We start from the raw sequence: 24,193 nt of genomic DNA, 5'->3' as shown, positions 1-24,193 counted from the left end.
TGTGCCTCTCTGCCTGCTTGTGGTCTCTGTCTGTCAAATAAATAAATAAAATATAAATAAATAAATAAATAAATAAACCACTAGCATCTCCCCTAGATCACAAAACCTCCCCAGCGCGTCTTGGGAGCACCTGGCCTGCGTCTCCCTTTGAGGCTGAGCACATAACTGGGCCGTTCTGAACACTAGACTCATCAGATTTTAGCACAATCGAACCTCCTGCTCCTTCAGATGCGGGGTTTCAGAGAAACGGCTCAGGGAAGCTCAGTGCGTTCCATTCTGCTCGGGGGGGTCCCGACAGCAAGGTGAGCGACCCTCAGGTTTGCCCTCCCACCCCCTCCCCCGTCTTTGAGAATCGTATTTTCCACCAGCAGGAAAACCGACACCTGCTCACTTTCATAAACCCACTCCCCTGCCACGTGCTTCGGGAGCCCTCCCACCCGCGGGCCCCGGCCTGATCTTCAAGGGACAGGGCGCGAGGGGGGCGCCCGCCAGGCCACGAGGCTCTCCGACCCGCTGAGCCGAATTCCCCACTTCCTCGCTTCTGGTTGGGCAAGAATGACAGCAACCGAGCAAAAACGGGCTTGCCTGGCGCCATTCCCGATTTGCTACACTTATTTTCCGTAATACCCAGTTAAAAAAAAAAAAAAAAGAAAAGAACCAACCTTCTAAAATTATTCAGCATTCAAATCCCAGAATCCCTCTCCACAAAAATGCTTCCTTTCCAAGGCGTGGTCCATCGGGTCTCATTATTCCCAGATCCCGTATTTAGGAAACCGTCTGCTTAATAAAACTGACCTGTAACCCCTAGAGTGCCGGACACTTCCGCAGGCGTTCCCAGGCACGCCCTCCTCCCCCCTGCACAGACGTCTGTCGTCTGTCGACTGACACATATTCTCTCGTTTGTATGTATTTGTGGATGGGTCTGCTGCGTGAGGCGGCCTTCCCGAGCGGGAGCCCTGTGCCGTCCCCTAACCACCCGGAGGCCACCATGGGCTCAGGCTGTGAGTTCAGCGCCCACCGCCCACATCAAGTCCCTTACCTTTAAGCAGAGGCTCTGGGAAAACAGGTTACATACTGATCAGCGGACAAAAACGTTATGATCAGGCACTCGAGGGAATCTAAGCCCGCATGTCCCCTGGGTGGGGGGCCGGGGGGAGATGCTACAGTGTTTGCTAATTCAGGGTTCAAGGTGACTTCCTCCGCTCAGGAGCGGGAGTAAGGAGAGGGGGCACGTCTTTAACGGTCCGCGGGATGCACAGTTCATTATACTTATCACGCAGGAAAGGAGCGCAGAGGGCAGTATCAGAGTCAAGGGCGGAAATAAGCAATTCCTAGTGATCAGCTAAGAATTGATTTTCTTGGGGCGCCTGGGGGGCTCGGTCGTTAGGCGTCTCCTTTCGGCTCAGGTCATGATCGCAGGGTCCTGGGATCCAGCCCCGCATCAGGCTCCCTGCTCAACCAGGAGCCTGCTTCTCCCTCTCCCACTCCCCCTGCTTGTGTTCCTGTTCCTACCGTGTCTCTCTGTCAAATAAATGAATAAAATCTTTTAAAAAAGAAAAAAAAGGAACTGATTTTCTTTTTTATACCGGTTAGCCCACTCCTCCGGGCGCCAAACGCTGACGCAGCCCGCACACCGAGACACAGAGAGGAGGAAGGTATCGTTTCCACGGAGGGATAAGGCCGGGGAGACCCAGGACGCCAGCTTGGGTCCCCCCGCAGGCCCCTTGCTTGGGCCAGGAAGGTAATGCTCCCTGGACTTGCACACACAGACTTGAAAACCAAGGAGACTAAATCTGCAGGCACGGTTACTGCACCAGCTCGCAGGAATCCCCCGGCGAGCCAGACTATTCCGTCCTGTTAAATTTCGGTTCTCATCCATTTTCTAAAGCCACGTGTCTTGAACCTTACGTGCAGATGAGCTCCCCCAGGGCTCTGGTCAGCAGGAAGGTTCCGACTCAGGACATCTGGGGAAAGCTGAGGTCCTGCGCTCCCCACGAGCTCCCCACGGAGGTCAGTGCTGGCGCCCCAAACCCCCTTGGCGCTGAAATGCACGCATACTGCGTTTCCTCTCACTCACACCCAGAAGATCCATCAGCTACAACATCCGGGAACATCAGCTGGTTCTTTCCCGCCCTCTCGTCCTGTGCCTTTCCTCAGGCCCTCCTCTCTGCTTGCGAGGCTCACGGCCCCTCCTCCAGGAAGCCCTCCCTGCCTGCCTGCTTCCTGCCCTGCCCTGGAATCTCAGGAGCACAGGTAGAGGGGCAGGCCCCCCCGCAGCGGTTCTCAGCCTTGGCTGCAGACTAGACTCACCTGGGAGATCTGAAACCACCTAACACCCCGGCCACACACCAGACCAATCAGACCGGGATTTCTATGGGTGGGACCCAACATCCCTTACTCAAGCACCAGGTCTCAGGTGTGTGCTTTGTCCAATGCGTATAGTTTCAATAGCATCTCACCGGCTTTCTGAACCTGTTGGCAAAGTTCAATGCTGAATTTCATTCAGCACACCAAGTGTCACTGAGCCTCCAAACGGAAGGAGGGTCTGACACGTGGTGCCACATGGTTTCTGCACCCTTGAGCCTAGCACCGTGGCCAGAGAGACACTATATGGTCCTTGGCCACAACCCGGGCAGATAATGTACCCCCCTTCTGAAGCCCAAGTTTGGTGCTCAGGACCAAGGGGTAAGGGAGCATCCTCCAGGGGGAGTGATGGTGCAGGGGGGCCCACAGCATTGCCTCCCACCCCCCCGCCCCTGACCACTGGCAGGCTGGGTGCTGCACCTGACTGCCCAGACCTCTGCCCACTGGACAGCCACGGGGATGGGTGGGAGTTCTGTCTCCTCCAGGCCCTCCGATGCTCTAAGTACAGGACTCCGGCTCTGATGGGTCCACACTGGGAAATTTTAGAAGTGTTTGCTGGTACCTGAATAGGGCCATCGCCATTTAAAACCCCCCAGGAGAGGCGCCTGGGTGGCCCAGTCAGTTGAGCATCCAACGCGTGATTTCAGCTCAGGTCACCGTGTCAGGGTCCTAGGATCGAGCTCTACATTGGGCTCCGTGCCGAACAGGGCGCCTGCCTCTCCCTCCCCTGCCCCTCCCCCACGCATGTTCTCTCACTCGCTCTCTCCAAAATAAATAAATCAATCTTCAGAAAACAAAATAAATAAACACCAGCATGAAAACATTAGGAAAACAAACATGCTTGGATAGAATTCAACGTTGGCTGAAGAGCCTTTAAAACCGGGCTCCAACAGCACGGTGGGAGCACGATCCCAATGTGGTACAGTCAACACCTGGCCGTGGACCACCTCGCCCACCCCTCCTCCCGTCACCTGAAGAGTCACAGGTCACTCTCATGTCTGGACCCATCCCATCCCACCACCCAGATCCTTATATGACCCAGCCGTCGTGCCACCAAATTACTCAGTCCCGGGGAAAATCTAACACTAGCCTGGAAATAACGTTACTTCTCAGACGTACGTTGGATAATTCAGCGTTAACTTCCCCCAAGACTACCTCTTGCGCACGTATGTCTGGAGGAAGTTAGCATCCGGGTAACCGACCTGGACGAGCTCCACGTGCAAGGAGGTCACGCGTCGGTCTTGCCAGAAGGTCAGGAGGTAAAGGGACGTTTCCGCTGACAGAAAGGTTTGTCACGTGTCCGACACCTCCGTGGCATTTGACTTCCTCGCTGAAACGATGCAGGAGCTTCTGTCAGAAACGCGCGGCGAGCAGATCGGACTCGACTGTTACCCGCAGGCGAGGGCGACTTTCTAAGACAACTTGTCCTGCGTTAAACATTTCTGACCAGAGCGTCCCCATGGTTCACCGTTATTCAACTCGTGTTTGCGTTTCCAACATGCCGAGAGCCAGTGAGTCCGCATTCTGATCTTTAGCGGTTTTCCAAAATAAACTTTCTATTTTGGAATCAGTTTAGTTTTATAGAGAAAAGATAGTACAGCGAACCCCGAGTACACCTCCCCCTTGCAAACGTCTTCTGTAACCGCAGCATCTTTGTCATTATGGAGAGGCTGGTAGTGGCCTGTCACTACTAACCAGATTCCAGGCTTGACCTGGATTCCACCAGCTGTCCCGTTGATGTCATCTTTGTGTCCCCGGAGCCCACCCAGGGACCACACTGCACTCGGTGGTCAGCACCCCCTCCCCGCCTCCTCTGGCCTCCGTCTGTCCATGTGTCTCTTGACCCTGTCTCAGGAAGGACTGCCTGGATGTCATGTCAAATGTCCCCCAATCTGGGTTCGACGGGTGTTTCCCTGTGATTACACCGAGGTTATGGGTTTTGGGGAATAACCTCATCGAGGTGAAGCCCCCTCTCACCCCGTCATAGCAGGGACACCTGATGTCCCTCCCACTCATTCCCCTTGATCACCAGGTCAAGGCCAATCTGCCAGTTTTCTCAGCTATAAAGTTTGTTTTTCCTTCTCCAGACTCTTCTTTTTTGTGTGAAGATTGTATTTACTTATTTAGTTAATTAGTTACTTGCTTATTTAGAGAGTGCAAGCATGGGGAGGGGCAGAGGGAGTGCGAGAAAGAAAATCTCAAGCAGGCTCCCCGCTGAGCCAGAGCCTGACAGGGGGGCTCAGTCCTGGGACCCAGGGATCACGACCTGAGCTGAAATACAGAGTCAGACGCTCGACCCGCGGAGCCCCGTACACCCCCTGTATAAGGGGGCTCCCCACCCCGCTCCAGACAGTGAGACTGGGGCCAGTTTCCAGATGCTTCTCCCAAACAGAAGGGTGTGGCTGGCCGAGGACGCGCGGGCTGTGGGGTCGTTCCGTCTCCCGCCCCTTCGCGGAAAAGGGGCTTCCCCACCGGAGGTTGGCTGAAGGGTACCTCTCCAGACAGGCTCTCCCTCAAATGCCCCGTCCTCCCTCTTGGAAGCCGGACGAGAGGCAGCAGGGTTGGACCTGATCCCCGGGGGCTCGAGGCTATGGTCGGGGGTCGGGAGCAGAGAGGCGGCGAGAACGAGATCCCGGAGCCGCTGGCTTCTTCGGCAAGATACTTGAGGCGGAAATCCTCCTGCAACAGTGTGGCGTGAACTGTCCTATTGAACTGACTTTTCCTACGGCTCTTCCAGCAGAGAGCCTGTGCAACGTGGCTCGGATTAAGCCGTATAAAAAACCTCTCAGCCTCAAAGCCAGGAGCTTGGCTCTGAAGGGTAGCAGACCCGGCCTCCTGTCCTGGCAGTCTGGACAACGCCTGCGCTGGGTGTCAAGTTACATACTGTTCCATACTGTTCCATACATACTGTTACATTCAGTTACATACTGTTCCCAAGATGCATTCATGCTGCGGACCTTATCAGAGCTTCAACCCTTTTCCATGGCTGAAGAAGAGCCCAGGGCCTGGGGAGACCACGTTCTGTGTATCTGTTCTTCTGTGGATGGACCCTGGGTTGTTTCCACCTTTGGCTCCGGTGTGTCACGTGGCTGTGGACATCGTGGGCGTTCTCATCTGTACCACGGTTTGTAAACCTCCCGGGAACATACACAAAGGGCCTGCTTGACACTCATGGTTTTCCTTAAGCAGCCCTCCATCCCCTGACCACTGCCCGCCAGCCTCGCACCTGCAGGGTCCCCCCTGCCTGGGCACGGCTGGGCTCTGACAGGCTGCAGGCAGACACATGGGAAATCGAGAAAGGGTGACTTTGGAATCAGAGCGCCCCAGGGAGAAGCATGAATGACTGCGGGCCACGGCTGCGGGCCACGGGAGGCTTCCTACTGGAGGGCCCCTCCCCCAGCCCCGGCCTTGCAGGGCTGGTCGGGGCCGCTGGAGGGACTGAGAGGGTTAGGAAGGAGTCTGAGTCGTTGGGTCCTCGGGCTCTGTACCTCCACCCCAGCCTCCCCCAGGCCCCCAACCCACCCTCCGGCCTGGGTCTTTGCTCCCAAGGACAGAGTCTTCGGGAGTCGGCCCATGAGAATTCAAGAGAAAACTTCTAAAAAGGGAGAGTCCTGCAGAAATGAACCATAGGGTTCATGCATCAGTAAATTCCCAGCCACTTACTGCACGGCTCCCGTGGGCACAGAGGGCATCCAGAGTTTGGGCGGCCGCCCATAGCACAGCATCGAGGGTGTGCATGCTTTTCTGGGCCCATCCTGGCAGCGGTGCTGGGGGCGGGGTGTGATGGGGAGGGATCTGCTCACCTATTAAGGAAGAGGAACAAAAACAGGGAGCTCCCAGGAAAGAGCATCTAGACTTTGGGAAGGCCTCTGAATCTGGCTGAGGGGACAGGTCCCAGAGGTATCCATGCCGGGACATGGGGACTGGTCCCAGGGACCGGGAAGACAGGCCTTTCCCCAGAGCACCCGTGCTCTTGGGGTGAAAGGGGCTCACAGGTGCTGCCCAGAGTGGGACCCCTCTTTCCAGGCTCCGCTCCCACATCTGGGCCTGCCCTGCAGCCGGTCTTAGAAGGCTGGGAAGGGAGCAAGCAGGCCCTCCAGCCCTGGAGACAGGGACCCCCTCACAGGAGGACAGGAGTGAGCAGGTGACTGCAGCTGGGTTCCCGGCATCCTCCAGGGGAGGGAGGAAGCCAGGCCCCGCATGATGACGGGCTTGCAGCCGGCGAGCACTCCAGCAACGAGGGTATAAGGATAAGGAAGAGGGCAGGGCACATCACTGGCACTTCCTGGGTCCCCTCTCCTCGGCCGGAATGAAGACTCATCGCAGGAACATGCTGCTGGGCCTGAGGGAGGTCAGACCCAGCCGGCACGGAGGCTGCTCAGGCCGGGGTCAGTGCGGGGTGCCCAGCGCCCACATGCAGAAGGTACAGGGTAAAGAACTCTGTACTCACCCCACACCAGACACACCTGCCTGTCCCGGCGGCCCCAGCCTCTACCCACCATGGCCCAAGGGCCTGGGGCCGGTGAGGACCCCAAGCCCCACCCCCCATCCCAGCGTGGCTGGCTTAGGAGGAGTGCAGGAGTCCGGGGCCTTTCTCCCCCACGGAGCAGAGCAGGAAGAAGGTAACTGAATCAGCACTTCTTGCCCCATCTGGAACATTCCAACATGGAAAACCCACTGAGCGGCTGGGGAAGTAATTTAGGGACTTTAATTAAAGGCCGATGACTCTCCCACAGAGACCCACCCCCACACGCAGCCGGGAGGACCCACCACATCTGCCCTCAGCGTGTTCCGAGCCCCAGCCGGGCACCTGGCTCTGGGCGTCGGCGGCCAGGCGCATTTCCACTGGGAGGGGGATGACCGGAACGAGCCAGTCCGCCTTTTGTCTTCCCTGATCCCAGTCTGCCTTCTGGGCACCGAAGCCAGACAGACGAGTGAGTCCCATAGTTCTGCTTCCAAGAAGCTCCAGGAAGGGGAAAGTGGGTCACATCAGGGAGCTCAGGAAAGGGACTCGAAGTGCGGGGAGGAAACGAGTCCAGGAGGAGAGCACAGCTGCCCCTTTCTAAGGCTGGCGCCCTCTCTGTCTGCGCCTTCTGTGAGGAAAGGCATTCCAGCCGGAGGGAACAGCATGGGCCGAGGGGACCCGGGCCTTGGCAGGTGGAAGGAGCTCACGGGCAGAAGCTTGGGACGAGAGGAGCGTGTAGGCTGGGGGCGGGGGCGGGCCTCCGGGAGCCTGTAAGGCTGCGGTCGGGCATCTGGTCTTCATTCTGGAGGCCATGGGGGTGGGGGGAGAAGACTGGAGCATTTTAAAATAATGGGATCTGGTTTACTCTGAGGACACCCCTAAGCACACGGCACTTAGCTGCTGTGCAAGCTAAGAAGCTCATCGTAGGAGAACAAAAGAGGCGTCCTAAAGCCGCCCTGGCATGAGCTGGTAGACGTTTGACAAGGGTGTGTCCGGGAAGAAGGGGAGACAGGCATGGACCAGGCTGGGAGCTAGGCTCCTGACTCCCCCCCTGCCCATGCAGCCCGGGGCAGGCTACCACGCGGTCACTAAGTGGGGCCACAGCCCTGGGAATGGGGCCGGAGCCACCAAGCCTAGTGCTTGCCACCCAGCAGGGAGTCCTTCCTCCGCACGGTCACTGCAACTGTGGCCAGCGCCCCCCACGCACCCACATCAGAGGTCGGAGCTGGGGAGGAGGGCACAGGAACATCGCATCCACATCTGCCCACCACATTTCCAGCAAGGTCTCTCAAGAGCAGCTCCCAGTGTTGCCCCTGGTCTGACCCTGGTGGTGGAGCCTAGAGACAGTCCAGACAGGAGGGTCCTCTGGGCCCAGAACCAGCAGAAACAAGGGCAGGGCTCCAGGCTGCTGAGGGCAGAGGCCCCCATCTCCCTCCCCACGTGCTGTTGCGCCTTCTTCTCAGCTGACCCCAGCCCCTGGTTAGCAGTCAGCCAGAAAGGGGGGCTCCCGCCTCCCTGGAAATCCTCCCTCATTTCGACTCTGGGGCCCAGGACACACAGCTGCTGTGAGTAGCCAGGGGATGGACAGGCCACATCAGGACCAAGGATTTGATATGGACCCCAGGCCTGGGGTGCAGAGGAGGCAGCCTCGTCCCAAAACCTGGCCATGTCAGGTTTGGGCCTAAGGGTCCCTGGAGGCCATCGTCAGGGCAGTCTGTGAACACCTGACAGGCAGCCCTGTGGCGGGGGCCTCTGCTCTCCAGGGGGCAGGGGCGGCTAGGGTACCGGAGAGCACCGCCCAGCCCAGTGGGGCCTAACTCAGGAGCCGAGCAAGCACCTGGGCCCATCCCCCAGGGGAGAGAGCCTGTCACACACAGAACCAGGGCATCCAGGGCCTGAGGGCGGGGGTGGGACCCATTAAATGGTCACTTCCTGTAGAGCTCTGGGTCTGGAGGGTGGTAAGAGCAACGCAGTTGTGGCCTGTTGTGGGTGTGGCCTCTTGTAGGCGATACCAGACTGTCCTCACCTCCTGGACGCTGTTAGAACCACCCCCCACTGCCCATCACACTCACTGTTGGGCAACTTCACCGGATTTCCAGGAGGAGGCGTGGAATGGGCATTAAGATGTGGAATCAGCTGAGGTCACAGGGGTAGCCCAAAGAGTAGGACAGATCCAACGTTAATCCTGCCCCAGGCCTCGAGTAGGCCACCTAGGGCCTCTGTGTCCTCATCCGGAACATGGGAACAACGTAGCTCAGCATCCCAAGGCTGACCAGAGAGCCCGAGGGCCGCCCCCAGAACCATAGGTCTAAGCTGTGTGTCGCTGGGCAGGCCCTAAACCTCTCTGAGCCCCAGGGGCTCATCTGTTAACATGCGGCCAAGCTCACTGCACGCCCCAAGTCATGTGTGAGGCCTGGGTTTGGGACCACTCCTGGCACGGGAACAGTGCCCTGCATGGAGAGCTGGTGTGATGACCACTTCCCTGCAGGGGGGCCCCTCCAACCCCCACCTTGCAGCCTTCAAGGCTCGTGTGGAAGAACGCAGATCCAAACCGTATTTCCTAAATAGTTTTCTCTACCCGTCATCTGAACACGGGCGGCTCTGGCCAGGAGACGGGCATGAACTGCGGTTCCTAAGTGTCCCCCGGCAGGACACGGGCCGGCCTGTCCTGCTCAGTCCCAGCCGAAGTCCTGGCCGGTCATCTGGTAGAACTTGCGGTTGAAGGGCCGGTAGAAGTCCCGCAGCCGCCGGACCACCGCCGAGGGCACCCGGGGGTGGGGCCGGCCCTTGGATCTGCCCAGGCAGCGCGGGCGGCCGCTCCCCTGCGCCTTCTTGAAGCAGGGGAAACCCTTGGTGGCGTTGAAGTAAAAGTGCTTGTCCGTGACCACCCGTCTGAGGCCCAGGAAGTCCTGCACCCGGCCTAGCTCTCCGGCCGGGTCGCTGACCAGGCGCTCGCCGCTCACGAACAGGAAGCGGGACAGCGGGAAGAAACGCAGCCAGTTGTCCAGGTGCTGCGCGTACAGGCCGATGCGTACGGCGCTCCAGGCCGTGTCCACCGGGCCCAGGCCGTGGCGGAAGGCCAGGGCCCGGAAGCTGGGCAGGCCCGGGGTCTTGGAGAGCGTCTGGGCGTAGTCGGAGATGGCCCGAGTCACGGGGTTCCGCACCACCACGATCAGCTTCGTGTCCGGGGACATGCCGTGGATGCGGCCGGGAGCCTCCCGCGTCACGAAGTAGCTGGGGGTTTTCTCCATGGTGATCTGCCCGTCCAGGGTGCGCGGCATCAGGCTCCTGGGCGGCAGGGGTGTGGAGAGGTAGGTGAGAGCGCGTCCCGGCCCCCAGGGGACCCAGGATGAACCTCCCCTTCCTCCATGGACATCCCAAACCTCCGAGGCGGTCAGCCTTCCCCAGCAAACCCGCCCATCCTAGGGGAGCCTGTGCTCGGGCCGGGTGTCCCCAGCACAGCCCTGGGTGACTCTCTCTCCTCCTCAGCGCTGCTGGTTGCCAGCGAGCTCGGTCCCACACCTCTGCTGGGACCCTCCCCGAGCTGGACTGCACCCACACCCAACACTGCTGGGTCTCCCGCAAGGCCCGCGGCCTGACCCTGTGCCCACACAGCCCCACCTGCCTTGCCTACTGACAAGAGCCCCCAACAGAGGGCAGCGCCCCTTCTCCCCTGCACAGCCTCTCTGGCCTCTGATTACAGCCCTGCTAATTCTCACTGACCGGGACCGGATCAGAATGGATTGGAACGGGTCAGAATGGAGCACTGGAGAACAGTGAGCGCGGTGGCCTGAGGGCCTGTCCCAAGTCCCCAGCCGCCTGGACCTCCCAGACCTGGCTTACACCCCAGAGGGCAAGGCTGCAGCATTTCTGGTCCAGGGAGGGGAGTACCAACCCCATCCCAAGGTGCTGGTGACAGCTCGCTGACCACCCCAAAGCTGCGGCCGCCCATTCCGAAGGCTGGGCAGGTGGCGGGGGTAGGGTAAGCAGGTGCACTGAGAAGTGTCCCGAGGCCACACCTGCAAACCAGGTAGTACAAGGCGAGGCAGGGCCGGGCGTGGCCTGGCCAGCTGGGCAAACAGCCCTGAGGGAGGGCCAGGAACTAGGTCAACAGAGGCAGAGGCTGTTGGGACCTGCACTAGGGAGGGGAGGTCTCTGTGGGCTGGGCCCGCCTCCTGTCCTCTGAGGGAGCTGCCTCTACCGGCCCACAGCCCGCAGGACGGCCCCCGCCAGGGAGATGAGCCACAGGGTGGAGTTCGGGTTTCCGTCCAGCCTAGGGAACCCCTCTGCAGACACAAAACCCTGGGAGGCTGGGCCTGAGTCTCCTCCTGCTGCTCAGACCTCCAAGAAAACTCAGGTCAGGTGGACGCCCAGATGCACAGACCCACGAGTTGCGGTGCTTAGCTTGGATGGTGCTGGTGATGGGACAGGAACGTGTACATGGGAGTCCAGACCCTGCCACTGGCTCCCTGACACCCCCCAGGGGCTCTGGGGGGTCAGGTGGGCTGCACGGTCTGCTAGCTATGGGAGCTCCCCCCGCCCCCAAACGAAGATCCAGGCAGAGCAGGTCTACAGAAGCGATGGGGACAGCTCTGCTTCCCCCGTCTTCGTGAGCAACTGAGCTGGGACTCCCTCTGTGCCACTCACTGCCCCGTCCGACAGGCAGCACACAGAGGGTCAAGGAGGAGGCCGGAAGAACAGGGCAGACACGAGCCTACAAGCCTGGGCTGCAGCCGCTGCCCCGCGGGCTGCTCGGGGTCTGCTCCCAGAGCCCCTGCACCTCTCGGCTTGCTTCCGCCGCTGGGAGTCCAGTCGGGAATAGTCCCCAGTCCTCCCTCTCCAAAAGGCTGACTGGCTTTTGGCTGATGACACCACCAAGGGCCGAGACCCAGGTCTTCCACAAGAGGGAAGGGAGGTCTCCCCGCAGCGAACCTCACCGCTGAGACCCACAAGGACATGGTGAGCCAGGCCACATCGGCAGTCACCGTCCCTGGGGTGCCGGGTGGCCCATTCAGTTCAGCGACCCACTCTTGGTTTCGGCTCAGGTCTTGACCTTGGGATCATGAGATCGTGAGATCGAGCCCCGTGCTGGGCTCTGTGCTCACCAGGGACTCTCCCTCCCTCTGCTTCTGCCCCTGCCACAGCCCACATAAATAAATAAATCTTTTAAAAAGAAGCAGAAGTCACTGTGCCTCCCTTCATCACCTTCCTCAGGGAAGACAACGGCCTCGCTTGCTCAAGGGACACCCCGTCCACCTTCGACACACTCTTCCCATCCCTTCTATCCCCCAGGCACCAAGTGACCTCAGGGGTGCACCCTGTTTTCCTTTGCAGACTGGGCACCTCGGCTTCTGAATATCCCCCTCCCCTTCACTCCTGCCTGGGGGGAGGGGGCTACAAGGAAGAGTTCAGGGGACGTCACCACCCACGGCGGCTCTCTCTCCCTCTCTCCGAGGAAGGCAGAGGAGCAGACTGGTGGACGTGCCTCGGCTCCCACCACGGGGAGGAGCGGGGGTGACGTTCCGGCGCGCTCCCGCCACACACCAGCTTTGAGCTCTGAGATCTCTGGGTTCAATGACTCTCCGCAGGCCTGGCCCCGGGAATGGAGTAGGGTGGGATGGGGATTTGGGGGAGGCGAGAGAGAGCAGGGAGGAACAGAGCAACGAGACGCTGACCCCCACACGGCGGACATGTGACAAGCTGCTCTAAGGCCACCCCCCACCCCGCCCCAAGTTCATCTGGTCTGCATTTTCTCGCGGCTTCCATCCAGCCCTGGGCGACTCTCTCTCCTCCGCAGCCCTGCTGGCTGCTAGCTAGCTCGGTCCCACACCTCGGCTGGGCCCCATCCAGCCCAGCCTGGAACCAGCAGAAACCAGTCCTGGCTTCTGTGTGGAACTCTGCAGTGCTGGGGGGAGTGGAGACCTCAAGTCCCGAGTCCCAGGAGCCTCTCTCCGGGTGAGCAGGGGGAGATAAGTCCCACAGAAGCCCAGATCCCTCGCCCCACAGACTTCGACCCCGAATTCACTGCTCCTGCATTTGCTGCTTGGGCGCCAGAGCCAGAGGGGTTCCCCCACCTGCCTCCCTCCACCACGGGCACCAGCCGCTCCTCCTCTACTCCCTGCCCCAACTCTCCAACCAGAACAGGGCTCTGCACTTGCAGAGTCCAACCCGGGGTCCCGAGAGCGGACAACACTGCCAGACCATGGCCAGGGCCGGGCAACCTCTTTGCTTTAGGGGACACTGAGGCAGGGGTGGGCATTTTCGGCGGCTCACTGCATACTCACAGCTGGTGGAAAGGACAGACAGGTCCAGAGGCACACAGCAGCCGGGAGCACAGCCAGTGCACCTCCACACGTCAGTACACACACCCCAGAAGCTCAGGGAGCCTGGCTCCCGCCGGCTCTGCATTGGCCGGTGAAGGGTGGGTGCTCGCCAGCCCTGGGAGACAGTTCTGGACTAATGGAGACCCCCGGGACCTGAGCCTCTGCACCCTCTGCACCCACCCCTCCCCCCAGAGGAGGTGGCTCAGAAAAAGAGAAAGGAGAAAGTCTCTTCTCCACCAGGAGTTAGACGCGCTCCTGAATCCCCCCTCCCATCTCGGGCCCTCCAGGATCTCAAGAGCCCCTACCCAGAGCTGAAAATCAGGACCCCCTGCCTCTCAGGTGCCTCACCCTCCCCAGCACTGGATCCTGTACCCAAAGAGGGGCCACACAGGGCCCGCGGACCCCAGGCTCTCTGAGAAGCCTCTGGGACGAGCCTGCAGCAGACCCTCATTAGCCCAGCTTGGCACCTAACCGCAGCTCCTGTAGTCAACGCTCATGGGGGCCAGGGTGGGCTCAGAAGTCCGCTCTAGGTGACAGAGTGTCCTCCGCCCCTCTGCCCCTCCTCCTCTTCCTCTCCCCCTGCGCAGCAGCCAGGGCTTGGGGAGGCTCTTGAATGCTGCCGCACTGTCAGAGTGGGGTGGCTGTCTCTCCCTGAGCATCGAGGATGCTGGGATCAGCCAGCTGGATCCAAGGACGGACTCGCTTCCCCATCACCACCTGACTTCCCTAGGACCCCAAACAGCAGCAACCCTTCAGAGCTCAGGACTCAGGATTCCTGCTCACACTGAGGCTCCCCCCAAACCCATGAGTGGTTTTAAGGCAAAAGGCAAAGATAACAAGTAGGAGTGGCCCGGGACTGGCTGGGGGGTGGGTTGGGTAGGGGGAGAATCTGGGAAGAGGCAACTGGCGTACTAGGGAGTCAAGAGTCTGGATCCTTCCACCCTGCACTCCCCGTTAATTCACCAGGTGACCTTGGCTGGGTCCTCTCTGCCCCATAGCTCGAGGATGAGGTGAGAGCTACGGGGAGTGAGGTGACTCATTCTCCATCTGGAAGCCCTCATTTCCCCGCAGGAAGGGACGGGGCACCATGGCCGGCTTGCACACAGTTGAAGGAGAGAGAGGGCAGGGCGTCACGCTGCTTCAGCCGGGACTGGGTGCTCCCCCACTTTTGCTAAGGTACCCCAAGGCCATCCAGACAGGCGCGGGGCAACTACAGAGCCCTTGACGTGAGGCTGGGGTCCCAATTCCCTCCTCTTCCCCCTTTCTAAAGAAAGCCCAGAATTTCTCCAGACCCCCAGAACCACCGAGAAGTCCTCTTCCCAGAACTGAGGCTCTGGGGGAGAGGGCAGACACTTTCTAGGAGGCTACAGGAAAAATTCTTGGGGTAACAGGCCGGAAGTCAGACATGCTTTCCCAGAGCGATCCAGTGGGGTAGGGCAGATGAGCACGAAGCATTCCCAACGCTGCTGAAGCCCCACTAGCTTCAAACTGCTCCTCCGGGATTGAAACTCCTCCCCTCCAGGCTTGCTGAGACCCCTCACTAACCCTGAACCAGGGTTTTCCCTGGGCTTTTCAAAGTTTCTGGGAACCCCCCGGGGCCAGGGACCCCTCCTCCTTTCTGTGAAACCCAATGCAGGGGGACCGCGTCCCTGAGGTCAAGCCTCGGCCCCCCACCAGGCTGGTCTCAGCCCGGATCCCTGGATACCTCACCCCACCGTGTCTCCAGTGAGACCCCAGGGGGCCATCATGCTGTTGTTCCAAGGCACTCGCTAGGGCGCGCGCCGAAGCCGACGGGGCGCACGGGCCGGGCGCTCACCGGTACCAGGAGAGGCCGCGCTCGTAGCACCTGTCGAAGAAGTGGGGCTCAGAGCCGAGCGCGCGGACGTCGGGGTGCAGCCGCAGGAACTCCAGCAGGGCGCGCGTGCCGCCCTTCTTCACCCCCACGATGAGCGCCTGCGGGAAGCGCCGGCGTCCGGGGCCGCTGGCCACCGGCAGGCCTGGCGCCCCGGGGCTGCCGACGGCGCGGAGCGGCTCAGCGCGCGCGGGGGCCGGCACGGGGGCGCGGGTGGCCGGCGGGCAGCGGCCCGGGAGGGTGCAGAGGCAGTAGGCGCCGAGCACCAGCGCGGCGAGCAGCGGCGGCGCACGCGGCCCCCGCAGAGCGGCCCCCTGCCCGGCCCCCGCGCCCTGGCCGCCTCCGACCCCGCCGCCCACGCCGCCGCTACCTGCCATGGGGTTGTGCCGCGCCCAGGCCCTGGGACGGGGGCTGCAGGAGGAAGCGCATCCCGGCCGGTGCCGCGCTCGGCCAGCCCGCGCCCGGCTTCTGCCTTGCGCCCCGCCACCCGGCCGGCTGGGAGAGGGCGGGGAGGCGGGGCCTCTAGGCCCCGCCCAGCGCCGCGGCCCCGCCCCCTGGACCACCGCTCCGCCTGGGACTCGCCGGCGCCGGGGGAGGCCCAGGCGCAACTTGGAGCCTCGGAGGGTACCCAGTCGCGGAGACCCTGGGCTGCAGCCCGCTCGGCTCCAGGGTCATCACCGTCACGCGCCTGGATGCTGCGGCGACGGTTCCGGTCTCGGGGCCGAGACAGGACTGAAGTGCCTTAGAAGACGGATCCCGGCCCCTCCCGGACCCGGGCGGAGCAGCAGGTGCGCGGGCGGAGCCAGTGGATCGGGAGGCTCGTGGACCTGGGCCCTACTGCGCAGAGGGGTTCCCGGGCGTCGAGGGAAGTCCGAGGGGAGAAGAGGGCGCGCTTTGCTGACAGTGGCTTGCCATTCGTCAGGGTCACAGCCCTGGCGGCTGGAGAGGGTCGCCAAGTAGGATTACCAATTTAGAGGCCCAGAAACCTGGGGTACCTCCGAGGAGCAGGGGCCTCCGTGACCCACAGTCATTTCCAGGACTCCCACCTAGAAGCAGCCCTGGACCGAGGGGGCTCTGCAGAGCCAATGGGGTGAAGACCACTGATGAGGGCCTCGGCCCAGGACCCAGACACCAGGCGTGCACCTGCTTGTCAGGGCAAGACTCAGCCAGGATCCCTGTGGGCGGGTTGCTGGCACAGCACTGCTTGGGGTGCAGGTTGATACACACAGGGTCACAGGAAGTTCTTCTTCTCGTCTAGCTCAGAAGGGGATTTGTTCCAAACAGCCTGGTTCTCCTTAGAGCTCTACTGGCTGAGGTCCCACTCCGCCTGCAGCACCCACAGTCACAGCAGGCATCTCTCAGGGCTCCGAATCCAGCATGAAACCGTGGTGTCCCCTCTGCCTCCCTGCCCAGCACAGGCACAGTGGGTTTCCACCTCCCGGCCTTCACTCATGCTGTTCTTCCCACTGAGAATACCTTTTCCTCAGCACCCCCAGCCCTCCTGCCACCCACACACCTGCTTCAGGACCTTCCAGAAGGAATTTATCAAGGACAGCAGGACACTAATTTGCTGGGGGCCTGGGAATGAGGCCAAGGACAAGGATGGTTTAGTAGCTGCTGCCCTCCCTGCAGACACCATCCAACTGGTGAGTGAAGGGTGGGTGCAGATCTGGGGACACTCAGGGTAGCAGCCTTGGGACATATGCTCACCAGTGTACCCCCACACCTAACAGACACTAGCACCCAGTGGGCCCTTGACAAAGGCCAGCTGGTGGAAGGATGTGACCGGAGGGAGAGGTCAAGGAAGGCTTTCTGAAAGCGGTGGTGGTCAGGCAAGCAGCCCGAGGACAGCAGCAGCAGAGAGCATGGGGCAGGGGTGGAGGGCAGAGGGCCATCTCCAAGAGGGGGTGCGCTCTCGGAGCTTGACCCGAGCCTCCCGTTCCTTCTCTGTAAGATGGGGACCTCAGACCTGACGCTGAGTGGCAGCTTCGCTGAGAGGTCACGTCCATACCATGCCGCTGAGCCAGCTAGCTCGTGGAACTCAGTGGTTTCCAGTATATTCATAATGTGCCACCGTCACCACAGTAGATTTTAGAACACGCTCACCACCCCGAAAAGAAGTCCCAGCCGCGTTAGCCGTCGCTGCCCATTCCCCCCTCCCCCAGGCCCCCGCAACCGCTCACCTGCTCTCTGTCTCTACAGATTGGCCTGTCCTGGACGTTCCTGTAAGTGGAATCATACAGCACGTGGTCTTTTGCAACTGGCTCCTTCCTCTCGGCATCATGTCTTCAAGGATCATATGTGTTGTGGCAGGTGTCAGAGCTTCGCTCCTCATACGGCTGAGGGACGTCCCGCTGCCCGGATGGACCACCTTCCGTGATCCAGTCGTCTGTTGAGGGACACCGGTTTGTTCCCAGCTTTCGGTCACTGGGAATCGCGCTGCTGGGAACGTTCGCACACAAGTTCTCGTGTGAACACGTTTCCTTTCTCTCGGGCACGTATCTGGCACGGGAATTGTTAGGTCACACGGCAACTCCGTGTTTAGCCTTTCAGGAAGAGTCTTTTTGAAGGCTGAATTTGGGCATTTCGGAATCGGCCTCACGAACGTTTGTTGCATGACTAGTGGACTGGCTGTGTGTGTGTGTGCGTGTGTGTGTGTGCGTGCGCGTGCATGCGTGCAGACGGCTGAAAGAACCTATGTGTGCGCTCCTCCCACGCTCCTCTCCACCCCTGTCGCAGCCTGTCCCCTCCCCAGGGTGGGCACCCCCAGCGGGAGTCCCACGGGCAGCAGGGTGGGGTGTGTCAGTCTCTGCCCCACTCTGGAAAGTGATCACTAACTCTGTGCCGTCCTTCCCTCCATGGGGCACAGCTGGGGAGATTTCGCACATGCAGGGCTTCTGGGACTCCCTTCCCTGGAACCACACCCCTACCCCCTAGACCCACTCCCGCAGCCCGCTGGGGTTCTGGAGCCGGCAAGGAGGGGGGCAGGAGGAGGGGGCTGCGGCCAAGGGCAGGCCCAGCTGTCCTTGATTTGTGTGGGGTGTTTCCACTTCAGATGCTGGATTTGCCTGAGCACAGAGGATGCGGTTTCCTCCTGGAAGGGGACCCCTAAGCACTATCTACCCACTACCCACCCCCAGCCCCCAGAGCCCACTGCTCCCACCACTATGGTAGGTAGCGGTGGGCGGGGGTGGGGGGTGGAGAGGGCAGCACAGGGCAGGGTGACAGCAAGGACATCTCAGTGCTGGCGGCTAATTCAAGCCCAGCTCTGCCCCCTCCCAGCAGGAGACCTTACAGGCATCAAGTCTCTCTCAACCTCATTTCCTATGTTAGAAAGCAAAGATGACACTACCTCCCATCTCTCTGGGTGCCTGGCTCCCAAGCTCGTTATGATAAGGAGGCAGTGGATGTGTGACAGGGACCCCAGCACAAGAAGGGGTGCCCTGAAGCCGCTCTCGCCCTGGCAGACCTCACTACTCATAATTCGTCTTCCTGGGAGACAAGACTGGGGAGGAGAGACTTTCCTGGGGCCTGGCTTCCTGGTGACCAGCTCCCCCTGGACACAGTGGGGCACAGAAGGCTTTACCAAGGTAGACGAGATTCCCAGTGTCAGGAGGGACCGAGGAAGAAGTTCCCTTGGCCAGGAATGGGGAGGAAGGAGGGCCTCCGAGATGAGCGGCCACACGGAGGGGTCACACACCTGCACAGGGAGCCTGCCCGAGGCCATGGGGTTTGCTGAAAGGGGCCAGAACCCTCTCCTGCACGGGGCGGGGGGGGGGGCACCAGTTGGCTTCCAGCCACCCTCACTGCCTTCCCTTAGGTCTTCCTGGGGCCATCAGCACAGACAGAGGGCTGTTTGCCACTGTCCCCTGCTTCTCTGGGAGTGGGCGGGGATGCAGGTCCCTGGGACCCACCATGGGGCCCTGCAAATTGCTTCTCCCTAACCAGCCTGGATCAGCTCCCTTTATAACAATGTAACAATCCTTCCAGGACGCAGTCCCCGTTCTGCAAGAGGCCAGCACTGGCAACAGCCTTTATCCTCAAAATCAATCTAAAGGGTCTCATAGAAACAGGACTCTCTTTGCCCCCACCCCACCCCACCTCCTCCAGCATCACGGCCCCAAGCCAGGCTTCGGGACACAGAAGCTGCTCAGCATCATGGGAAAGGCTGGTATCATCTAAGTGGCCCCCATCGGGGCACTGGGGCTCTGGTCTAGCCATCGATGCCCTGGTGAGAGTCCCCGTGGACGACACAGTGGCTGTGAGCACGTTCCACTGGGAGCAAGGAAGCTGATGCGGGCTCAGGAACTCCGCACTCTGCCGAGGCCACAGGACCACGTGTGCTCGTGGGGTGTATGTGTGCACAGGTGTGCACGGTGGGGGGGTGTCCACAGGCTTCCCAGCCCCCATCGCCAATGTGGGAAGCCCCAAGTGTGCAGCTCTCCACCCACCGGTGACCTAGTCCCAGAAGCAAGTCCAGCCTGGCCGGTGGACAGGACACCAGAGAAGGCCACACCCCATCCGCCCCCATTTCCAGGGGAAGCACTCCACCGCCGCAGCTGGCCAGACAGACACACAGACAGGCATGCGCCAGTCTTGTTGGGCTTGGCCCTCAAGGGAGACCCAGAACCCAGATGCCAGGGCAGAGCATCCTGGGGCAGACGCCTCAAACTCTCCTCTTCCCCAGCAGCCCCCACTGCCCTAAGCTTCGGGCTTCCCGGTCTGACTATCGGACCCTGAAATCTGACCCCCACCCCCTCCTCAGAGAACAGTGACCCTGTCCGCTATCCAAGCCCTTGCTCTCCTCCCTCTGACTCCAGCTTCCCTGCCCTCCCCCCACCTCCAGACACACACCAGGGGTTCTGGCTCTGAGATCCACAGTGCCGAGACTAAGGAAACAAAAAGCCACGGGAGTCCGAGGCGGAGGGGGCAGCCCAGGGTAGCAGGCAGCCTGCCATGGGGGTACAGAGCCCATAGGGCCCTGCCTCCTGCCCAGTCCCGCTCCCGAGACGCAGCTGCCAAGCCCTTTGAAGCCAAGAGCGGCTTGTAAACGTCCTCACTGGAGATGAAACATGATAAGACATGAAGACAGGGGCTGACGCATGGATAATCTCTGTGGTTTTACAAGGCACAAATCATGCCTGGAGACAGACCTTGGGGGGCCGTGAGGGCTTGGGGTGGAGGGAGCCTGTCTACAGGTAACCCTCGGCCCCTCCCCTCCTGTCAGCCACAGGAGGCCCGCTGACTGTCTTGTCTGTGCTTCTGGCCCCTAAACTCTGGTAAGCTGAACCCTAGGGCCAGGGTAGGGTGGTTGGTGGTCCTGCGGTCCCTGTACCCCCAGACCACGGACACACTCACGCAGATGTGTGGCTTGGCTCACTGGTCCCTACAGAGGGAGTGGGCAGAAGGCAGTGCCATCTGATATCCGCTCCTCGGTTGCTACTAGGTGCAGCTTCCCACGGGGCTCAGCCTTTGGGAAGGAATGAGGTCAACGTGCCGTGGTCTCTGACCTGTGGAGGGGTGAGACCTGCAAGGGGACAGCAGGGACCCAGTCTGCGCACAAGTATAGGAGACCCGCCCAGGACCCCTGCGGTGTGGGGGAAGGAGAGAGCCACCAGGAGAAGCTTCTAGAAGGATTCTAGCACACAGGGAGGGGATGAGGAAGAAGGAGCCGCAAACTGGAGAGGGCCGGAGCAGGGAGCGTGTTTTAGAATGGAGCCTGGCTGGCCCAGAGCCCAGGTGAAGAGTCCGCGCGCAGGGGTGTGGATAGCGGAAACTGCACGGTTACACTGCGTGAAACCGCTTTCCCGCACGGAGTGGAAACCCAGCTGGAGAAGCGGGGTCTGTGGGACCAGCGCCCGCAGAGCCCGCGGGAGGCACCCCGGGGAGCGTCTGGTCTGACCCCTATTCTGCAAAGGTCACACCGGTCGGGGGGGCTCGGGCTCTCACTGCTGTGGGGACAGACGTGGCCAAAGACGCGGGGGGGGGGACGCTGGAACCTGGGGCCCCAGGAGGGCCAGGAGGTGGCAGGGCCGCGGGGAGAGGAGGCGGGAGGCGTCGGTGCCGGCGGGTCCCGCCAGGCTGTCCTGGAGGAGGGGCTGGAGCGTCCGGGCAGCACCCGCGCGCCCGCGGCCGGCCCACCCCCCCCCTCTGTCCCGCGCTCCGGCCTCCACGGCTCGCCCTGCGCCCGTCACTTTCGTGAAGCCTCCGAATGGGGTCCCTGCGCCCTCGGACGCCAGGAGGCACCAGCCTGGGTGCCGGGCACCGGCAGGTTGGGCGGCGTGGCCGAGGGGCCGGGCGACGCAGGCACCGACCACGGAGCGCCTGGGGTCGCGGGGCCCGGGGCTGGGCGCGGGCGCGGCCCCGGCCCCGCCGTCGGAGATGCCGCCGCTCGCCCCCTGGCGGCGCCCCGGGGACCTGCAGGGCCTCGCGGACCCGGCCCGGCGCACGCGCAGCGCGGAGCGAGCTCGCCCCCTGCCAGCCGGTGTGCGCAGGGTCACTGCGTCCCTGCGTGGGGAGGGATCCTGGAGCACGGGTGGACTCGGAGGGGATCATCGCTCTGGGTCCCCTACCAGGACCTCGAGTGAGGGTGGGGGCACGGTGGCTGGCTTGGCGGTGACCCTCGCCGACCTCTCTGGGCGCCACCTCCCCCTTGCCGGCCCGGCCCACAGACAGACCTGGCTGGAGTCAGGGGGCTGCTGGGACCTAGGCATCGGCAGCACCCCCACCCGGGACACGGCTCTCCCTGGTCCTTGTCACTCAGAAAAAAAAGCCGTGAGTGAGCACAAGCCCCACCCACGGTCAGTTCCCTCATGCCCTCATGCCCTCTGCCGTGAGATCCCAGACAGATGTCTTCCGTCTCCCGCCAGACCCTAGCCCTGGGTGCCTCTGCGTGCACGGGCCTGCGGGCTGCTGGTGACTGGTGTTGGCAGAGCTCCACCGCTGAGCAGAACCCTTGGCTGCCAGGCTGTGCCCTGGAGGATCCACTTGGCACACAAGGCGGCACCGGTGGGGGATGGCGGGAGCTGGGCTCTAAGAGTCTTTTGTTTCTCAAGGAGGAACCGGGGCTGCAGGCCAAAGGTGGTGGTGTAACCCAGCAGGAGGAAAGGGGGGGGTATGAATCCACAGGAGACCTCTCCCTCCCACCCGGCCCAGGCAGACAGACCCTGCTCTTGCCATCCATATCCAGGCTCCTGAGGAAAAGGGACCTCGGGGCTTTGGGCCCACCCTTCTCCCGTCACCCCTCCAAGGACCCTGCTTCCAGCCCTCCCCACTGCCAGGGAACCCGGACGTTTGGATGTGTGCTTGGACCCCGTGGTCCAGCACCGCTCTCACGACGTCCCTCCCAGCCTCACCAGCCCCAGCACCAGCCCCAGACACCCGCCGGTCCTTCAGCCCACCCCGCTAGAGATCTGGCCCTGGAGAGCCGGCCCCAGGGCTATGTCCCGGACACATCGGCCCAGTTTGCAGGAGGCCAGCCTGTTCTTGGATCGGGTTCACTCAGGGACATGCCGTGCCAGAGTGCGAAGCCAGGAGCACTGGGAGAGATAAGCAAAGTCCGTCCTAGCCCTGGGCCTGGAGATTCCTGCTGACCACTCAGCCGGCTCCCTCCCCACCCCTAGGCAGCTTCCTCATGCTTGCTGCCTTCGGACTGTGCTCAAAAGGTGGTCACCACCTTCCCAGAGCCACTGTTTCTCACCTGGGGCATAGACAAGAGGAAAGGGACAGCGGTGTGCAGAGAGAGCCTGAGGCCTCAGGCAGGTCCCTCCCCATCTCTGAGCCTTGTTCCTCCCCCGCAGAACGAGGGCCTGCCTCACGAGGGTTAGGGGAGAGACTGTTGCCCACGGAAGTTGGGCTGTTGCCCACGGAAGTGCACGAAAGCATTCTCTGCTCACCTACCGTGGGCTTGCCTTTGGCCAAGGCTGGCTGCTAGACTCCTAGTGTGCAGATCACAGGCTGGGCTGGCAAGGCCCCAGGGCTGATGATGATCCGGGGTGACTAGGGCAGCCCCAACTTGGGACACAGAGGGGTTCCTGCAGGAGGAAGTCAGGCAGAGGTAGGAGCTGGAATCGTGGGGCGGAGGGCGCATCCCCTGCTGTCCCAGGCGGGGGTGGGGGATATTTCTCACAGTTGCCATCAGGACTGGCCCGCAGCAGGGCAGAGAGGGAGATGTTTTCTAGGGCAGGAGGCTGCCACGCTGGAGGGAGGGGCAAACAGCAAAAAGCCCCTCCCACATGGCGTTCTTTTGCACGGTCCTCCTTGGTGCTTTCGGTCAGTGCTGACCCCTCCCAGCTGTTGCACAACTTCCTGTGCTGCACAGGACCACTGAGCAACCCGGGGTCTGGAATCCAACCCGCAGAGTAACTGGGAGTCTGCCATCACCGCCCCCACCCCCGCCCCACCCCCACCCCCACCCAGGGGACAGGCTGGGTTCCACAGAGGAAGGGGAAGTGCTCCACCCAAGGTCACACAGGGAGCCAAAGGTCCCTGCACAGGTTAGTGACCTCCTCCCCTCCCTGCCGCCACAGCAGGGACCCCTGGTCTGTGGCTGGGGATGGGGAAAGGACAGAGTCCCGTCACCAAGGAGTGAGCAGGATGCACAGACCAACAGTGTCCCCAGCCCCCCTTCCCCTCCCTCCCCGGCCATTCCAACCTCATCCCTCCTCCACCCCCCCACCCCCACCCCCCCCCCCGTTCTCACACCTGCAGGCAGGCCCTGGTCCTCACAGCATGGGGTGCTCCAGGCTGCTCCAGGATGCCTTCAGAACTGGGGAATGACCGTATGATGGGCCCAGCAGGAGAAGGCCTGAGCTGAGGGTGTGCTGCTGCCCGCCTCCGTCAGCCCCCCTCAGACACCGAGCGTGTGTGTCCCCTAGAACAGGAGTCAGTCCGGACCCCGTGTCCTGCGGTCACTGGAGTGTCTGATTCTTTCCTTTTTCCCGGCGCACAACCACCCCAGTATAGGTCCTTCTGGGGAAGGCTGGGAGAAAGATTAACGTTGTCCAATTTTTGGCAATGTACCAAGATCCTTCCTCGAGGGGACCTGCCTCCCTGGGTCTATAAACTGGCTCAGGTCTGGGAGCTCCGGGAGCTGACGGACGGATCATGACTTTGTTCTTACAATTCCAGCTGGACTTCTGTTCCCCTGACCTGGAACGCCTCTGCTCGTTCAGACCAGGAAGAATCCGG

At 61.7% G+C, this 24,193-nt stretch overlaps 1 protein-coding gene across 3 annotated transcripts; it reads right to left on the bottom strand.

Moving 5' to 3' along the window:
* Positions 1-7,054: 7,054 nt before the first annotated feature.
* HS3ST6 (heparan sulfate-glucosamine 3-sulfotransferase 6) lies at positions 7,055-23,132 on the bottom strand (the record flags this gene model as incomplete). 3 transcript variants are annotated; one of them, XM_080830280.1, is made up of 3 exons in its annotated part: positions 7,055-10,117; positions 17,188-17,506; positions 22,904-23,132. In XM_080830280.1, 3 exons carry the CDS (start codon positions 23,091-23,093, stop codon positions 9,502-9,504), a joined length of 1,125 nt encoding a protein of 374 aa, XP_080686406.1. In that variant the 3' UTR covers positions 7,055-9,501. The 3 variants fall into 3 exon arrangements, with proteins under 3 accessions (XP_080686406.1, XP_080686407.1, XP_080686408.1); XM_080830281.1 differs by having other exon boundaries at positions 17,188-17,443; XM_080830282.1 differs by lacking the exons at positions 17,188-17,506; positions 22,904-23,132 and adding an exon at positions 14,969-15,381.
* Positions 23,133-24,193: the final 1,061 nt, after the last annotated feature.

Source organism: Martes martes (assembly GCF_963455335.1).
Source record: "Martes martes genome assembly, chromosome: 18".
In the NCBI taxonomy this organism is placed as follows: Eukaryota; Metazoa; Chordata; class Mammalia; order Carnivora; family Mustelidae; genus Martes; species Martes martes.
Note: the sequence above shows the minus strand (reverse complement) of the source record. Positions and strands in the feature narration are given on the sequence as shown.